This window comes from Salvelinus alpinus, chromosome 13 (assembly GCF_045679555.1).
Source record: "Salvelinus alpinus chromosome 13, SLU_Salpinus.1, whole genome shotgun sequence".
NCBI lineage: Eukaryota > Metazoa > Chordata > Actinopteri > Salmoniformes > Salmonidae > Salvelinus > Salvelinus alpinus.
Genome location: NC_092098.1, coordinates 38,100,320 through 38,118,669, shown reverse-complemented (window position 1 = coordinate 38,118,669; position 18,350 = coordinate 38,100,320). Strand labels below are relative to the sequence as shown.

Sequence of the window (18,350 nt, the reverse complement as noted above, 5' to 3'; positions counted from 1 at the left end):
TCAATGAAATGTACAGTATTATACAGAGCCATGAGTGCATGGAACTCCCTTCCATCTTATATAGTGCAAGTGAACAGCAAACCTGGTTTCAGAAAACAAATAAACACATAGCGGCACAACGCCTCTCCCATGTGACCTACTTGTTGTGTATATGTACTGACATGTATATTGCATTTGAAAAGTATTCAGACCCCTTGACTTTTCCCACATTTTGTTACGTTACAGCCTTATTCTAAAAGGGATTCAATCGTTTCCCCCCCCTCATAAATCTACGCACATTTCCTTTTATTTAGTTTTTAATGTTTCATTTAACCTTTATTTAAATAGGCAAGTCAGTTAAGAACAAATTCAAGGACGACCTATCCCGGCCAAACCTGGACGACGCCGGGCCAATTGTGCGCCGCCCTATGAGACTCCCAATCATGGCCGGTTGTGATACAGCCTGGAATTGAACCAGGGTCTGTAGTGACGCCTCTAGCGCTGAGTTGCAGTGTCTTAGACCGCTGCACCACTCAGGAGCCCAACAATGCCCCATAATGACAAAGCAAAACAAGGTTTTTAGAATTTTTTACAAAAAATAAAGAAAATATAACATTTACATAAGTATTCAGACCCTTTACTCACTACTTTCTTGAAACACCTTTGGCAGCGATTACAGCCTAGAGTCTTCTTGGGTATGACGCTACAAGCTTGGCACACCTGTATTTGGGGAGTTTCTCCCATTCTTCTCTGCAGATCCTCTCAAGCTGTCAGGTTGGACGGGGAGCGTCGCTGCACAGCATTTTCAGGTCTCTCCAGAGATGTTCGATCAGGTTCAAGTCCATGCTCTGGCTGGGCCACTCAAGGACATTCAGAGACTTGTCTGGGATCCACTCCTGCGTTGCCTTGGCTGTGTGCGTTGGGTCGTCGTCCTCTTGGAAGGTGAACCTTTGCCTCAGTATGAAGTCCTGAGCGCTCTGGAGCAGGTTTTCATCAAGGATGTCTCTGTACTAGTCTCAAAGTCTCTGCCGCTGAAAAACATCCCCACAGCATGATGCTGTTAGTACCATGCTTGACCGTAGGGATGGTGCCAGGTTTCCTCCAGACTTGATGCTTGGCATTCAAGTTCAATCTGGGTGTAACGCTCTGAGTGTCGGGAGGTGCGAAGTCAGACGCAGGAACAGCAGAGCTTCAATATGTTGAGTCTTTTAATACTCAACTTGCAAACACAATGTCCAACACGGACATACTGGGTGTCACACACAACGGTCCAACGACACGATAAACAAACCCAGTCCACAATAATAACATCCACTCCCGAAATCCAAAAGCCACAATGAAACAATCCCACACAAAGAAGCGTACGGGCTGGCTGACTAATAAAGCCACACTAATTAACAATTAACTGAACACAGGTGATACAAATAAACACATAAGGAGGGGGAGGAAAAAGAGTCAGTGGCAGCTAGTAGGCCGGTGACGACGACCGCCGAGCGCCACCCGAACGGGAAGGAGAGCCTGCCTCGGTTGAAGTCGTGACAGTACCCCCCCTCTGACGCGCGGCTCCCGCGCGCGCCGACACCGGCCTCGAGGTCGACCCGGAGGACGAGGCGCGGGGCGATCCGGATGGAGGCGATGGAAATCCCTTAACATAGATGGATCCAAAATGTCCTCCACCGGTACCCAGCACCTCTCCTCCGGACCGTACCCCTCCCAGTCCACGAGGTACTGCAGGCCCCTCACCCGGCGTCTCGAGTCCAGAATGGCCCGTATCGTGTACGCCGGGGACCCCTCGATGTCCAGAGGGGGGGAGGGACCTCCGGTACCTCACCGTCCTGCAGGGGACCAGCTACCACCGGCCTGAGGAGAGACACATGAAACGAGGGGTTAATACGATAATAGGAAGGGAGTTTTAATCGATAACACACCTCGTTTATTCTCCTCAGGACTTTGAAGGGCCCTACACACTGCGGCCTCAGCTTCCGGCAGGGCAAGCGGAGGGGTAGGTTTCGGGTCGAGAGCCAGACCCTTTCCCCCGGTACAAACACGGGAGCCTCACTGCGGTGGCGGTCAGCGCTCCTCTTCTGCCTCCTAGTAGCTTGTTGAAGGGACTCCTGGACGGCCCTCCAGGTCTCTTTGGAGCGCTGTACCCACTCCTCCACCGCAGGAGCCTCGGTCTGGCTCGGATGCCATGGTGCCAGGACCGGCTGGTACCCCAACACACACTGAAAGGGGGACACATTAGTAGAGGAGTGGCGTAGTGAGTTCTGGGCCATCTCGGCCCAGGGAATGTATCTCGCCCACTCCCCTGGCCGGTCCTGGCAATAGGACCGCAGAAACCTACCCACCTCCTGGTTCACTCTCTCCACCTGCCCATTACTCTCGGGGTGAAAACCGGAAGTCAAGCTGACCGTGACCCCCAGACGCTCCATGAACGCCCTCCATACTCGGGACGTGAACTGGGGGCCCCGATCAGAAACGATGTCCTCCGGCACCCCGTAGTGCCGGAAGACGTGAGTGAATAAGGCCTCCGCAGTCTGTAGGGCAGTAGGGATACCGGGCAACGGGAGGAGACGGCAGGACTTAGAAAACCGATCCACAATTACCAGAACCGTAGTGTTTCCCTGAGAAGGGGGAAGATCAGTCAGGAAGTCCACGGACAGATGAGACCATGGCCGTTGTGGAACGGGGAGGGGTTGCAACTTCCCTCTAGGAAGGTGCCTAGGAGCCTTACTCTGAGCGCATACCGAACAGGAGGAGACATAAACCCTAACGTCCCGAGCTAAGGTAGGCCACCAATACCTTCCCCGAAGGCTCCCCACTGTCCTCGTCACCCCAGGGTGACCCGAGGAGGGTAGGACATGAGCCCACCGAATCAGTCGGTCCCGAACACCAAGCGGTACGTACTTACGGCCCGCCGGGCACTGAGGAGGCGCGGGTTCCGCCCGTAATGCCCGCTCGATGTCCGAGTCCACCTCCCATACCACTGGCGCTATCAGCCTCGAGGCGGGGATGATGGGAGTGGGCTCGGTGGTCCTATCCTCCGTGTCGTAAAGGCGAGACAGTGCGTCAGCCTTTACGTTTTGGGAACCGGGTCTGTAGGACAACGTGAACCTAAACCGGGTGAAAAACATGGCCCACCTTGCCTGACGCGGGTTCAGTCTCCGAGCTGCCCGAATATACTCCAGATTCTGGTGGTCGGTCCAGATGAGAAAAGGGTGCTTAGCCCCCTCAAGCCAGTGTCTCCACACCTTCAGAGCCCTGACCACCGCTAACAACTCCCGATCCCCCACATCATAGTTACGCTCCGCTGCACTGAGCTTACTAGAGAAGAAAGCGCAGGGGCGGAGTTTTGGTGGCGTACCCGAGCGCTGTGATAGCACGGCACCCACCCCAGCCTCGGACGCGTCCACCTCCACTATGAATGCTAAAGAGGGATCCGGATGCGCCAACACGGGAGCATCCGTGAACAGAGCCTTCAACCTGTTGAAAGCTCCGTCCGCCGCCGCTGACCACCGCAACCGCACCGGGCCCCCCTTTAGCAGTGAGGTAATGGGAGCCGCTACCTGACCAAAACCCCGGATAAATCTCCGGTAGTAGTTGGCAAAACCCAAAAACCGCTGCACCTCTTTCACCGTGGTTGGAGTCGGCCAATTACGCACGGCCTTTATGCGGTCACTCTCCACCACCACCCCCGAGGTGGAAATGCGATAACCCAGGAAGGAGACGGCTTGTTTGGAGAACACACACTTCTCAGCCTTGACGTATAGGTCATGCTCCAGCAGTCTGCCAAGCACTTTGCGCACCAGAGATACATGCGCGGCTTGAGTAGTTGAGTAGATCAGAATGTCATCGATATACACAACTACCCCCTGCACGTGCAGGTCCCTGAGAATGTCGTCTACAAAGGATTGGAAAACAGCTGGAGCATTCTTTAACCCATACGGCATGACGCAGTACTCATAGTGGCCCGATGTGGTACTAAATGCGGTTTTCCACTCGTCTCCTTTCCGAATACGCACCAGACTGTACGCGCTCCTGAGGTCCAGTTTTGTAAAGAACTGCGCTCCGTGAAATGATTCCACCGCCGAAGCGATGAGAGGTAGTGGGTAACTAAACCCCACTGTGATGGCATTTAGACCTCTATAATCAATACACGGACGCAAACCTCCCTCCTTCTTCTTCACAAAAAAGAAACTTGAGGAGACGGGTGAGATGGAGGGCCGAATGTACCCCTGTCCCAGAGACTCCGCGACATATGTCTCCATAGCCAACGTCTCCTCTTGGGACAAAGGGTACACGTGACTCTTGGGAAGCGCAGCGTTAACCTGGAGATCTATCGCACAATCCCTACCCGGTCGATGTGGTGGTAATTTCGTCGCTTTCTTTTTACAGAAAGCGATTGCCAAATCGGCATACTCGGGGGGAATGCGCACCGTGGAACCCTGGTCTGGACTCTCCACCGACGTGGCACCAATGGAAACTCCCAGACACCTTCCAGAACACTCCTCTGACCACCCCTGGAGAACCCCCTGTCTCCACGAAATACTGGGATTGTGCCGGGCCAACCAGGGAATACCCAGCACCACTGGAAACGCAGGCGAATCAATAATAAAGAGACTGATACGTTCCCTATGATTCCCCTGCGTCACCATGTCCAGGGGAACTGTGGCCTCCCTGACCACCCCTGACCCTAATGGCCGGCTATCTAGGGAGTGCACGGGAAAGGGAGAATCTATCGGCACAAGCGGAACGCCCAACTCTCGGGCGAGTCCGCGATCCATAAAGTTCCCAGCTGCACCTGAATCGACTAGTGCCCTATGCTGGGAAGAGGGGAAAAAATCAAGGAAAGAAATTGAGACAAACATGTGACCGACAGGGGGTTCTGAGTGAGTTTGGTGCTGACTCACCTGGGGTGATCGAGAAGCGTTCCGCCTGACATCTCGACTCCCAGACAGACCCCCCCAGCACCGATCGGCCGTGTGTCCTCTCCGACCACAGCTGGTGCAGGGGAGGCCTCCTCCTCCGATACCCCTAGGCGCGGCCCCTCCCAACTCCATCGGGATGGGAGCCGGGGCGCTGGGTGGTGGAACGCACAGGACCCTCTCCGAACGCCCGCGGGCAGCCAGCAGATTGTCCAGTCGGATGGACATGTCGATAAGCTCATCCAAAGACAGAGCGATGTCCCGACACGCTAGCTCCCTGCGGACGTCCTCCCGGAGACTACACCGGTAGTGGTCAATAAGGGCCCTGTCGTTCCACCCTGATCCCGCGGCCAAGGTCCGGAACTCCAGCGCGAAATCCTGTGCGCTCCTCTTCTCCTGCCTGAGATGAAATAGTCTCTCACCCGCCGCTCGGCCCTCTGGGGGGTGGTCAAACACGGCACGAAAACGACGGGTAAACTCCGGGTAGTGCTCCTTCGCTGAGTCCGGGCCATTCCAGACTGCGTTGGCCCACTCCAGAGCACGACCCGTCAGGCAGGAGACGAGGACACTCACCCTCTCCGCTCCCGAGGGAGTGGGGCGAACAGTGGCCAGGTATAGCTCCAGCTGGAGTAAGAACCCCTGGCACCCTGCCGCCGCTCCATCATAATCCCTCGGGAGCGTAAGACGGAGCGCGCTGGAGCCGGGGGATGGAGAGTCCTGAGGAAGGGGAGCCGAAGGTGGAGAGAGGAGCCCACTCCTCTCCCATCGCTCCATTCTCTCCATCATCTGGTCCATGGCTGATCCGATCCGATGGAGGACGGTGGTGTGGTGGAGAACCCGTTCCTCCATCGATGGGAGAGGGTTGGCTGCTGCTCCTGCTGACTCCATTTGGCGGTGCGGGATTCTGTAACGCTCTGAGTGTCGGGAGGTGCGAAGTCAGACGCAGGAACAGCAGAGCTTCAATATGTTGAGTCTTTTAATACTCAACTTGCAAACACAATGTCCAACACGGACGTACTGGGTGTCACACACAACGGTCCAACGACACGATAAACAAACCCAGTCCACAATAATAACATCCACTCCCGAAATCCAAAAGCCACAATGAAACAATCCCGCACAAAGAAGCGTACGGGCTGGCTGACTAATAAAGCCACACTAATTAACAATTAACTGAACACAGGTGATACAAATAAACACATAAGGAGGGGGAGGAAAAAGAATCAGTGGCAGCTAGTAGGCCGGTCACGACGACCGCCGAGCGCCACCCGAACGGGAAGGAGAGCCTGCCTCGGTTGAAGTCGTGACACTGGGTTTCATCAGACCAGAGAATCTTGTTTCTCATGGTCTGAGAGTCTTTGGGTGCCTTTTAGCAAACACAGAGCAGGCTGTCATGTGCCTTTTACTGAGGAGTGGCTTCTGTCTGGCCACTCTCCCATAAAGGCCTGATTGGTGGAGTGCTGCAGAGATGTTTGTGGTGCTGGAAGGTTCTACCATCTCCACAGAGGAACTGTGACCATCGGGTTCTTGGTCACCTCCCTGACCAAGGCCCTTCTCCCCCAATTGCTCAGTTTGGCCAGGCGGCCAGCTCTAAGAAAAGTCTTGGTGGTTCCAAACTTCTTCCATTTAAGAATGATGGAGGCCACTGTGATCTTGGGACCTTCAATGCTGCAGAAATTGTTTGGTACCCCTCCCCAGATCTGTGCCAAAAAACAATCCTGTCTTGGAGATCTACGGACAATTCCTTCGACCTCATGGCTTGGTTTTTGCTCTGACATGCACTGTCAACTATGGGACCTTATATAGTCAGGTGTGTGCCTTTCCAAACCACGCCCAATCAATTACATTTACCACAGGTGGACTCCAATCAAGTTGCAGAAACATCTCAAGTATGATCAATGGAAACAGGATGCACTTGATCTCAATTTCGAGACTCATAGCAAAGAGTCTGAATACTTATGTAAATAAGGTATTTCTAAAAACCTGTTTTCACTTTGTCATTATGGGGTATTGTGTGTAGATTGATGAGTAAAATGTGTTATTTAATCAATTTTAGAATAAGCATGTAATGTAACAAAATGTGGAAAAAGTCAAGGGGACTGAATACTTTCCGAACTGATAGATGCACACATAAAATACATGTTAATGTTTTTAAATGTATGTAAATTGTAAAGTATCTTGTCTGTAACATCTTTTTCGTTAAATGGTGACCAATTGGGGTTACCACTATGTTAAATCAATTGGCAATTTTATTTTATTTTATTTTATTTTACCGTTATTTTACCAGGTAAGTTGACTGAGAACACGTTCTCATTTGCAGCAACGACCTGGGGAATAGTTACAGGGGAGAGGAGGGGGATGAATGAGCCAATTATAAACTGGGGATTATTAGGTGACCATGATGGTTTGAGGGCCAGATTGGGAATTTAGCCAGGACACCGGGGTTAACACCCCTACTCTTACGATAAGTGCCATGGGATCTTTAATGACCTCAGAGAGTCAGGACACCCGTTTAACGTCCCATCCGAAAGACGGCACTCTACACAGGGCAGTGTCCCCAATCACTGCCCTGGGGCAATAACAAGTAGTCATCATGTATGGTTGTCATGTACCATACAGTGCATTCGGAAAGTATTCAGACCACTTGACTTTTTCCACATTTTATTACGTTACAGCCTTATTCTAAAGTGGATTAATAAATATAACATCACATCAATCTACACACAATACCCCATAATGACAAAGCGAAAACATGTTTTTAGATTTTTAATTCAGACCCTTTGCTATGCTTATTCAGACCCTTTGCTATGAGACTCGAAATTGAGCTCAGGTGCATGCTGTTTCCATTGATCATCCTTGAGATGTTTCTACAACTTCATTGGAGTCCATTTTACCACAGACTAGTGAAAAAAGTACCAAGCAATGATATATATTTTTATTTATATATTTTTTTCCTCTTCCTCTAATCACCATTACTATTATTTATTTATTTATTTACTGTTCTTGTTTATGTAATTATCTCACTTTGATTTAGCAACAGTGGCCTTGTCATTCATGTTAATAAAGTACAGTATATCTGAATCTGAGAGAGAGAGGGAGAGGGGGAGATAGAATGAGAGAGAGCAGTAACACCAACAAGATATCTTTCTCCCTTGTGTGTGTGTGTGAGGACTCAGTGGGGGTAAGTGGGCGGTGCTGGCTTTGGGAGCCCATGGGGCAGGGGCAGGATTAGGGGCTGTAACGGGCAGACTGGAGAACAAAGGGGAGCCTGTGTGGACTCAACAGCACTGGGTGACCTGTGGGTCACTAAGCCCTCACACCATGAGCCCTCCACCACTCAGTGAGCGCCACAGCCGGAGCGCCACTAATGCCACACTGCCCTTTCCCCACACCACCATACCCCCCTCAGCATGAAAACCTTCACTCACTACTTACTGTTGCCCCCCATCGTATACATTGATATACAGTGCCTTCGGAAAGTATTCAGACCCCTTGACTTTTTCCACATTTTGTTATGTTACAGCCTTATTCTAAAATGTATTAAACAAATAAAAATCCTCAGCAATCTACACACAATACCCCATAATGATAAAGCGAAAACAGGTTGTTAGACATTTTTGCAAATTTATAAAAAAAAAAAAACTGAAATCATTTATTTTAAGTATTCAAACCCTTTGCTATGAGACTCGAAGTTCAGCTCAGGTGCATCTTGTTTCCATTGATCATCCTTGAGATGTCTATACAACTTGATTGGAGTCCACCTGTGGTAAATTCAATTGATTGGACATGATCTGGAAAGGCACACATCTGTCTATATAAGGTCCCACAGTTGACAGTGCATGTCAGAGCAAAAACCAAGCAATGAGGTCGAAGGAATTGTCCGTAGAGCTCCGAGACAGGAATGTGTTTTGACACAGATCTGGGGAGGGGTACCAAAACATTTCTGCAGCATTGAAGGTCCCCAAGATCACAGTGGCCTCCATCATTCTTAAATGGAAGAAGTTTGGAACCACCAAGACTCTTCCTAGAGCTGGCCATCTGGCCACTCAGCAATCAGGGAGAAGGGCCTTGGTCAGGGAGGTGACCAAGAACCCGATGGTCACTCTGACAGAGCTCTAGAGTTCCTCTGTGGTGATGGGAGAACCTTCCAGAAGGACAACCATCTCTGCAGCACTCCACCAATCAGGCCTTTATGGTAGAGTGGCCAGACGGAAGCCACACCTCAGTAAAAGGCACAAAACAGGTCGCTTGGAGTTTGCAGAAAGGCACCTAAAGACTCTCAAACCATGAGAAACAAGATTCCCTTGTCTGATGAAACCAAGATAGAACTCTTTGAGACTAGTTAGGATTGAGGGAAAGATGAACGAAGCAAAGTACAGAGAGATCTTTGATGAAAACCTGCTCCAGAGCGCTCAGGACCTGACTGGGGCGAAGGTTCACCTTCCAACAGGACAACGACCCTAAGCACACAATGCAAGAGTGGCTTTGGGACATGTCTCTGAATGTCCTCGATTGGCCCAGCCAGAGCCCGGACTTGAACCCGATCTAATATTTCTTGGAGACCTGAAAATAGCTGTGCAGCGACGCTCCCCATCCATCCTGACAGAGCTTGAGAGGATATGCAGAGAAGAATGGAAGACACTCCCCAAATGTAAACAATTTAATACATTTTAGAATAATGCTGTAACGTAACAAAATGTGGAAAAAGTCAAGGGGTCTGAATACTTTCCGAAGGTACTGTACATATACAGGATGTGGAGCAAATACAAAATTGACCGAGCTCTTTTGATACTTATATGTTTTATACAGTGTCTAACGTGATTAGAAATATGCACATTACATCAATACATACACAGAAAATACATAAAAATGTGGTGAATATTTATATTTCTACTTCTCTTTTGTGATACATGTAAATAGAGTGTTTTTTCAAAAATGCATGCTTTTGTAATAATGCATACTCTAATTCAGTGTTCTAGTGGAGACTAGTAAGAGTTGGCTACTAAAACAGCAAAATTCAGAATAATCAGGGTTCTGTAACGGTATGCAGCACAGGTCCGCTGCTGCCTAGATGGCGCTGTCTTGCGGAATGCACCTTGCAGTCCACTGTGTGTGGGGTCTGCACCGTAAGGCATAAAAGCGCTTGTCGAGTCGTTGATGGTTAGCAGCATAGCACCCCATCTCGAAGAAGCATAGGTCGAACCTTGCCTTTCCACGGTTTAATTCACATATTTATGATATTCATCGTGGACTACCGGGCGCATGTTTTTGCTGGTTGAATAATCTCAAACCTCGCAATTAAAGTGTATCCCGCGGCATGTAGTTAGCGTGCTGGCTAACGTTACCGGCTTTGCGCCAGGGCAGGAGTGAAGACCAATCAATCACCGGGTACCTTCACCGCTAGTTTTTGTGTAACGGTACAGTGTGGTGCTGCTGAGGCAAGGGAAAAAACGCAGCGGTCACCGGTGACTGGATCTTGTGGCGTGAGCACCAATGCAGTCTAGAAAACACGGCGAATCCCAGTCACCGGTGTAAAACACGGTGTGTAAAATACGTTTAGTAGCCCTCGAACCAGATTATAATAATAGATAGGTCGCTAGCTTGATAGCAGGACAAGTGCAACGCAAGGATGTTGCAAGTGCTGGCTTGCGGCGTCGTAGTTTTTCCCGGTCTCTTCTTCATCTTTCGGAGAGTACTACCTTCCATTTTCAAACAGTGGACCGATGCCGACGTTGTACTGGTCAGCGAGAGGTAATTATTAATTTCCTTTCTTTATGGTATATGTTTAACCCTGGAGAAGCAGTAGCTGGCCCTAAGGCTATGCTAGCTAGCTAGCTGGCTAGCACGGTCGTGCAAGCTGATAAACAAATTGAGTCTTGAGCTTGGCACAAGGTTTTAACCGAATTATCCACATTTGCTCTTTCAAACAGCACTAAAATATATTATTAGATTAGACATTATTTGTTTGTAAATTTGATTTGTTATAATGGCCATTACATGTCGTACCCGAAAATCTTATTGTAGGCAGCGTTATCATAACGGTGGCTAACCCAGTGAATTACAACATAATAACACTTTGGGAATATTGCTCCGTTTTGGTCAAAATTACACACTCACATGCGCAAGGGTCAATTCAATGCTCATTTGAAGCCTGTCACTCTAGTTGGGAACCCTGTCACTCCAGTTGATAATCCCCGCCAACCTCGAGCGCTGTGGTGGCTACTGAGTTATGCAATGTAAAGTGCTGAACTATACTGAGCGGATCGCTTGGCCTTAATAACGCTCTTATCGATTCGGTAGTAATGCTCATCTAACGAAAAAAAAAATTGGGACAGGTGTTGATGCCTCAGGGGCTACATTCTCAGTAGCCCCGTAAACTCCGTTTGAATGCCTCCAGTTTGCTACAATGTCACATAGCCCGTGTGTTGATGTTGTTTTCTTTAGAAGAAATTTGACGTTATCTGTCTGCAATAACGGCTATAGGATAAGTTACTGATAATAATGCCCACCAGCAACATAATGAATTGTTAATTCATACGCTTGTTTTACGATCTGTTGGCCAGCTACTGTATGTGTTGTATTTATTTTACCTGCATGTTAGAAGTGCCAGTGGGTCAGTGAGCGTCTGGATAAGCTGCAGGATGTGTTGCTTGAGTTGTTCTATCTCTGGCGGTATTTTAGCCAGTGACATGTTTTACAGGTTCTATTACAAGATTATACCAGACCCTTTCTGCCCTACTTGGGCTCCCACGTGGTGCAGTGGTCTAAGACACTGTATCTCAGTGCTAAAGGCATCACTACAGACGTAGGCGTCACTGGTAGTCCCATAGGGCGGTGCACAATTGACCCAGCGTTGTCCAAGTTTGGCCGGTGTAGGCTGTCATTGTAAATAAGAATTTGTTCTGACTTGCCTAGTTAAATTAAATATATAAACTTTATATTGGAGAACGGTATTGACCTTGTAACACATTTTACTCTTATTGGCCCCAACTGTTGTGAACAGTATTCGTCAGGTGTTTGTTTCGCTTGGGTAAAGTGGTATGTGTTATCTCCTCTGCAGCTGCACTGTGAGTAGGGCTGTTTTGAAGGCCTCCTATTTTTTACATTTTAAATTTTACCTTTATTTAACTAGGCAAGTCAGTTAAGAACAAATTCTTACTTACAACGACAGCCGTGTTGAGGGGCAGGATGACAGATTTTAACCTTGTCAGCTCAGGGATTCGATCTTGCAACCTTTTGGTTACTAGTCCAATGCTCTAACCACTATGCTACCTGCCACCCTTACAGGTGGGTTCAAGGCCCCCCACCATGACAGAACATCAGATAATTCATTCCCATGTACCCACACTGTTCGAATCCATGCTTTATGTAATAATCTAGGCCTCATATTAATTATAATATGGTAATTTTGTCAACACGCTTATCCAATGAAACATACATTTCAATATATATTTACTACCGTTCAAAAGGTGTGGGGTCACTTCGAAATGTCCATGTTTTTGAAAGAAAAGCAAAAAAAAAAGTCCATTAAAATAACATAAAATTGATCAGAAATACAGTGTAGACATTGTTAATGTTATAAATGACTACTGTAGCTGGAAACGGTAGATTTTTTTATGGAATATCTACATTTATACGCAACCATCACTCCTGTGTTCCAATGGCACGTTGTGTTAGCTAATCCAAGTTTATCATTTTAAAAGGATAGTTGATCATTAGAAAACCCTTTTGCAATTATGCTAGCACAGCTGAAAACTGTGGTTCTGATTAAAGAAGCAATAAAACTGACCTTCTTTAGACTAGTTGAGTATCTGGAGCATCAGCGTTTCTGGGTTTGATTACAGGCTCAAAATGGCCAGAAACAAAGATCTTTCTCATGAAACTCGTCAGTCTATTCTTGTTCTGAGAAATGAAGGCTATTCCATGTGAGAAATTGCCAAGAAACTGAAGATCTCGTACAACGCTGTGTACTCCCTTCACAGAACAGCGCAAACTGGCTCTAACCAGAATAGAAAGAGGAGTGGGAGGCCCCGGTGCACAACTGAGCAAGAGGACAAGTACATTAGTGTCTAGTTTAAGAAACAGACTACTCACAAGTCCTCAACTGGCAGCTTCATTAAATAGTACCCGCAAAACACCAGTCTCAATGTCAACAGTGAAGAGGCGACTACGGTATGCTGCCGTTCAAGGCAGGTCTTCACGAGAACCAGTTTCATCATAGCACTTGATGGTTTTTGTGACTGCACTTGAAGAAACTTTCTAAGTTCTTAATGTTCGACATTGACTGACCTTCATGTCTCAAAGTAATGATGGACTGTCATTTCTCTTTGCTTATTTGAGTTGTTCTTGCCATAATATGGACTTAGCCTTATTTGGTAAAGGACCATCTTCTGTATACCACCCTACCTTGTCACAACACAACTGATTGGTACACCACTGCCACCAGCCTGTACCGTTGATATCAGGCAAGATGGTTCCATGGACTCACACTACTTACGCCAAATCCTGACTCAACGCAACGGGAACCGGGATTTGTCAGACCAGGCAATGTTTTTTCACTCCTCAATTGTCCAGTGTTGGTGATCGCGTTCCCATTGGAACTGTTCTTCTTGTTTTTAGCTGATAGGATTGTAACCCGGTGTGGTCGTCTGTTGCAATAGCCCATCCGTGACAAGGATCAACAAGTTTTACGTTCCAAGATGCCGTTCTGCACACCACTGTTGTACTGCGCCGTTATTTGTCTGTTTGTGGTCCGCCTGCTAGCTTGCTTGATTCTTGCCATTCTCCTTCGACCGCTCTCATCAATGAGCTGTTTTCACCCACGGGATTGCCGCTGACTGGATGTTTTTGTTTGTCGGACCTACGGTTGCAAAGGGTCGGAATTTTTCCGTACATTTTCCAATGGAAGTTAAGCCCGGAAATTTTGCTTAAATTCAATAAAAAGTTAGTTTATAACAGTGAACCTTTTTTGTGGGATACACATAAGGCAATTCTAGGTCTTGTGGCATATTTTGGTTAAACTATCCCCAATTCAATGGAATTGCAACCCTTTGCATGCACAGTGCTTTCTTCCATCACATGTACAGCTGATTCTCAAGATCTTACACACTAATGAGATTAGAGGTCGACCGATTATGATTTTTCAACTCCGATACCGATTATTGGAGGACCAAAAAAGCCGATACCGATTAATCAGCCTATTTAAAATAAAAAAATGTATTTGTAATAATGACAATTACAACAATACTGAATGAACACTTTTTAAAAACTTTATAAAATACATCAATAATATCAATTTAGCCTCAAATAAATAATGAAACATGTTCAATTTGGTTTAAATAATGCAAAAACAAAGTGTTGGAGAAGAAAGTAAAAGTGCAATATATGCCATGTAAGAAAGCTAAAGTTTAAGTTCCTTGCTCAGAACATGAGAACATATGAAAGCTGGTGGTTCCTTTTAACATGAGTCTTCAATATTTCCAGGTAAGAAGTTTTAGGTTGTAGTTATTATAGGAATTATAGGACTATTTCTCTCTATATGATTTGTATTTCATATACCTTTGACTATTGGATGTTCTTATAGGTACAGTAACAGTATAGCTTCCGTCCCTCTCCTTGCCCCTACCTGGGCTCGAACCAGGAACACATCGACAACAGCCACCCTCGAAGCAGAGTTACCCATGCAGAGCAAGGGGAACAACCACTCCAAGTCTCAGAGCGAGTGATGTTTGAAACGCTATTAGCGCGCACCCCGCTAACTAGCTAGCCATTTCACATCGGTTACACCAGCCTAATCTCGGGAGTTGATAGGCTTGAAGTCATAAACAGCTCAATGCTTGAAGCACAGCGAAGAGCTGCTGGCAAAACGCATGAAAGTGCTGTTTGAATGAATGCTTACAAGCCTGCTGGTGCCTACCACCGCTCAGTCAGACTGCTCTATCAAATCATAGACTTAATTATAACATAAAACACACAGAAATACGAGCCTTAGGTCATTAATATGGTCGAATCCGGAAACTATCATCTCGAAAACAAGACGTTTATTCTTTCAGTGAAATACGGAACCGTTCCGTATTTTATCTAACGGATGGCATCACTAAGTCTAAATATTCCTGTTACATTGCACAACCTTCAATGTTATGTCATAATTATGTAAAATTCTGGCAAATTAGGCGGCCCAAACTGTTGCATATACACTGACTCTGCGTGCAATGAACGCAAGAGAAGTGACAGAATTTCACCTGGTTAATATTGCCCGCTAACCTGGATTTCTTTTATCTAAATATGCAGGTTTAAAAATATATACTTGTGTATTGATTTTAAGAAATGCATTGATGTTTATGGTTAGGTACACATTGGAGCAACGACAGTCCTTTTTCCGAATACGCACCGCATCGATTATATGCAACACGCTAGATAAACTAGTAATATCATCAACCATGTGTAGTTAACTAGTGATTATGATTGATTGATTGTTTTTTATAAGATAAGTTTAATGCTAGCTAGCAACTTACCTTGGCTTCTTACTGCATTCGCGTAACAGGCAGTCTCCCCGTGGAGTGCAATGTAATCAGGTGGTTAGTGTTGGACTAGTTAACTGTAAGGTTACAAGTTTGAATCCCCCGAGCTGACAAGGTAAAAATCTGTCATTCTGCCCCTGAACAAGGCAGTTAACCCACCGTTCCTAGGCTGTCATTGAAAATAAGAATGTGTTCTTAATTAACTTCTTATGGCTGCAGGGTCAGTATTGAGTAACTTGGAAAAATGTGCCCATTTCAAATGGCCTCGTACTCAATTCTTGCTCGTACAATATGCATATTATTATTACTATTGGATAGAAAACACTCTCTAGTTTCTAAAACCGTTTGAATTTTTTCTCTGAGTGAAACAGAACTCCTTCTGCAGCCCACTTCCTGACAGGAAGTGAGATTTCTGAAATCGAGTTCTCTGTTCAAACGCTTGCCTATAAATGGGCATGATACGAATTGGTATACATACACGTCATACACCTTCCCCTAGATGTCAAGAGGAAGTGAGAGAAGAATTGAATGGATTATCTTGGTCTGAAGTGGAATAAATCCTCTTGGAGTGACTTGTCCGCCATTTCTTGTTTTTTCGAAAGCGCGAAGTTGGACCTGGAATCACCTTCTGGAAAGCCGTCGTTATAGGCGAATACTATCTCCGGCTTTGATTTTATTTGATACATGTTACAATATCATCGTAAAGTATGTTTTTTCAATATAGTTTTATTAGATTATTGAAATTTATTCGGGATGTTAGGCGTGTTGCGTTGTCTGCTTTTGTTCAGGATGGAGAGCTTAGCACCACTTGGCCAGTGTGCTTGCTAATTCAAGAGGGAAAGAGGTCGTTCTGAATCTAAACAAAGACGGTTCTGGACAAAGGACCCCTTGTACAACATTCTGATGGAAGATCAGCAAAAGTAGGACCCATTTTGGGATGATATTTCATATATCTGTCGAACTGTGCTATCGCTACCGATTACCTGGAATCAATGCTGTTGTGTGTTAGCTATTGTAGTAAGCTAATATAACGCTATATTGTGTTTTCGCTGTAAAACACTTAAAAAAATCGGAAATATTGTCTGTATTCACAAGATCTTTGTCTTTCATTTGCTATACACCATATATTTTTCAGAAATGTTTTTGATGAGTATTTAGGTATTTGACGTTGGTGTCTGTAATTACTCTGGTTGCTTCGGTGCTATATCTGACGGTAGCTGTGATGGTAGCATCAATGTAAAACTGATTTATACCTCAAATATGCACATTTTTCGAACAAAACATAGATTTATTGTGTAACATGTTATAGGACTGTCATCTGATGAAGTTGTTTCTAGGTTAGTTTGGTTGGATCTTGGTTAGTTAGGTTGGCTTTGTGCATGCTACCTGTGCTGTGAAAAATGTCTGTCCTTTTTTCTATTTGGTGGTGAGCTAACATAAATATACGTGGTGTTTTCGCTGTAAAACATTTAAAACATCGGACATGTTGGCTGGATTCACAAGATGTTTATCTTTCAAATGCTGTATTGGACTTGTTAATGTGTGAAAGTTAAATATTTAAATAAATAAAAAGTTAAAAAAGTTAAATAAAAAATACATTTTGAATTTCGCGCCCTGCACTTGAGCTGGATGTTGTCATAAGTGTACCGGCACCGCCCTGCAGCCTGAAGAAGTTTTAACTGACTTGCCTAGTTAAATAAAGGATAAATAAAGGTGTACATTTAAAAAAAGAAATTTAATCTGCCAAATCGGTGTCCAAAAATACCGATTTCCGATTGTTATGAAAACTTGAAATCGGCCCTAATTAATCGGCCATTCCGATTAATCGGTCGACCTCTAAATGAGATGCTATTGAGCCCACACTACTACACTGTCTGAGCCAAGGCCTACAGTCATGGCCAAAAGTTTTGACAATGACACAAATATTAATTTCCACAACGTTTGCTGCTTCAGTGTCTTTAGATATTTGTCAGATGTTACTATGGAATACTGAAGTGTAATTACAAGCATTTCATGAGTGTCAAAAGCTTTTATTGACAATTACATGAAGTTGATGAAAATAGTAAATATTTTCGGTGTTGACCCTTCTTTTTCAAGACCTCTGCAATCCGCCCTGACATGCTGTCAATTAACTTCTGGGCCACATCCTGACTGATGTCAGCCCATTCTTGCATAATCAATGCTTGGAGTTTGTCAGAATTTGTGGGTTTTTGTTTGTCCACCCGCCTCTTGAGGATTGACCACACGTTTTCAATGGGATTAAGGTCTGGGGAGTTTCCTGGCCATGGACCCAAAATATCGATGTTTTGTTCCCCGAGCCACTTAGTTATCACTTTTGCCTTCTGGCAAGGTGCTCCATCATGCTGGAAAGGCATTGTTCATCACCAAACTGTCCCTGGATGGTTGGGAGAAGTTGCTCTCAGAGGATGTGTTGGTACCATTCTTTATTAATGGCTGTGTTCTTAGGCAAGATTGTGAGTGAGCCCACTCCCTTGGCAGAGAAGCAACCCCACACATGAATGGTCTCAGGATGCTTTACTGTTGGCATGACACAGGACTGATGGTAGCGCTCACCTTGTCTTCTCCGGACAAGCTTTTTTCCGGATGCCCCAAACAATCGGAAAGGGGATTCATCAGAGAAAATTACTTTACCCCAGTCCTCAGCAGTCCAATCCCTGTACCTTCTGCAGAATATCAGTCTGTCCCTGATGTTTTTCCTGGAGAGAAGTGCCTTCTTTGCTGCCCTTCTTGACACCAGGCCATCCTCAACGTATTCGCCTCACTGTGTGTGCAGATGCACTCATACCTGCCTGCTGCCAATCCTGAGCAAGCTCTGTACTGTTGGTGCCCCGATCCCGCAGCTGAATCAACTTTAGGAGACGGTCCTGGCGCTTGCTGAACTTTCTTGGGCGCCCTGAAGCCTTCT

The 18,350-nt window shown here is 46.1% G+C and overlaps 2 protein-coding genes across 3 annotated transcripts in view; one reads left to right on the top strand and one right to left on the bottom strand.

Annotated features, from left to right (window-relative positions):
* Positions 1–11,576, bottom strand: part of LOC139537631 (uncharacterized) — a 33,707-nt gene extending 22,131 nt beyond the window's left edge. The window contains exon 1 of one of the 2 annotated variants that reach the window (XM_071339172.1): positions 11,495–11,576. The gene's annotated coding sequence lies outside the window, so the exon portion shown is untranslated. Of the gene's footprint in view, positions 1–11,021; positions 11,298–11,494 lie in introns of those variants that run through there. The other variant, XM_071339174.1, reaches the window with a different exon arrangement.
* The window catches only part of LOC139537630 (ceramide synthase-like), a 46,085-nt gene continuing 37,771 nt past the window's right edge, over positions 10,037–18,350 (top strand). Inside the window, exon 1 of the mRNA XM_071339171.1 lies at positions 10,037–10,655. Coding sequence (XP_071195272.1) covers positions 10,534–10,655 — 122 coding nt within the window. The 5' untranslated portion in view covers positions 10,037–10,533. The remainder of the gene's footprint in view (positions 10,656–18,350) is intronic.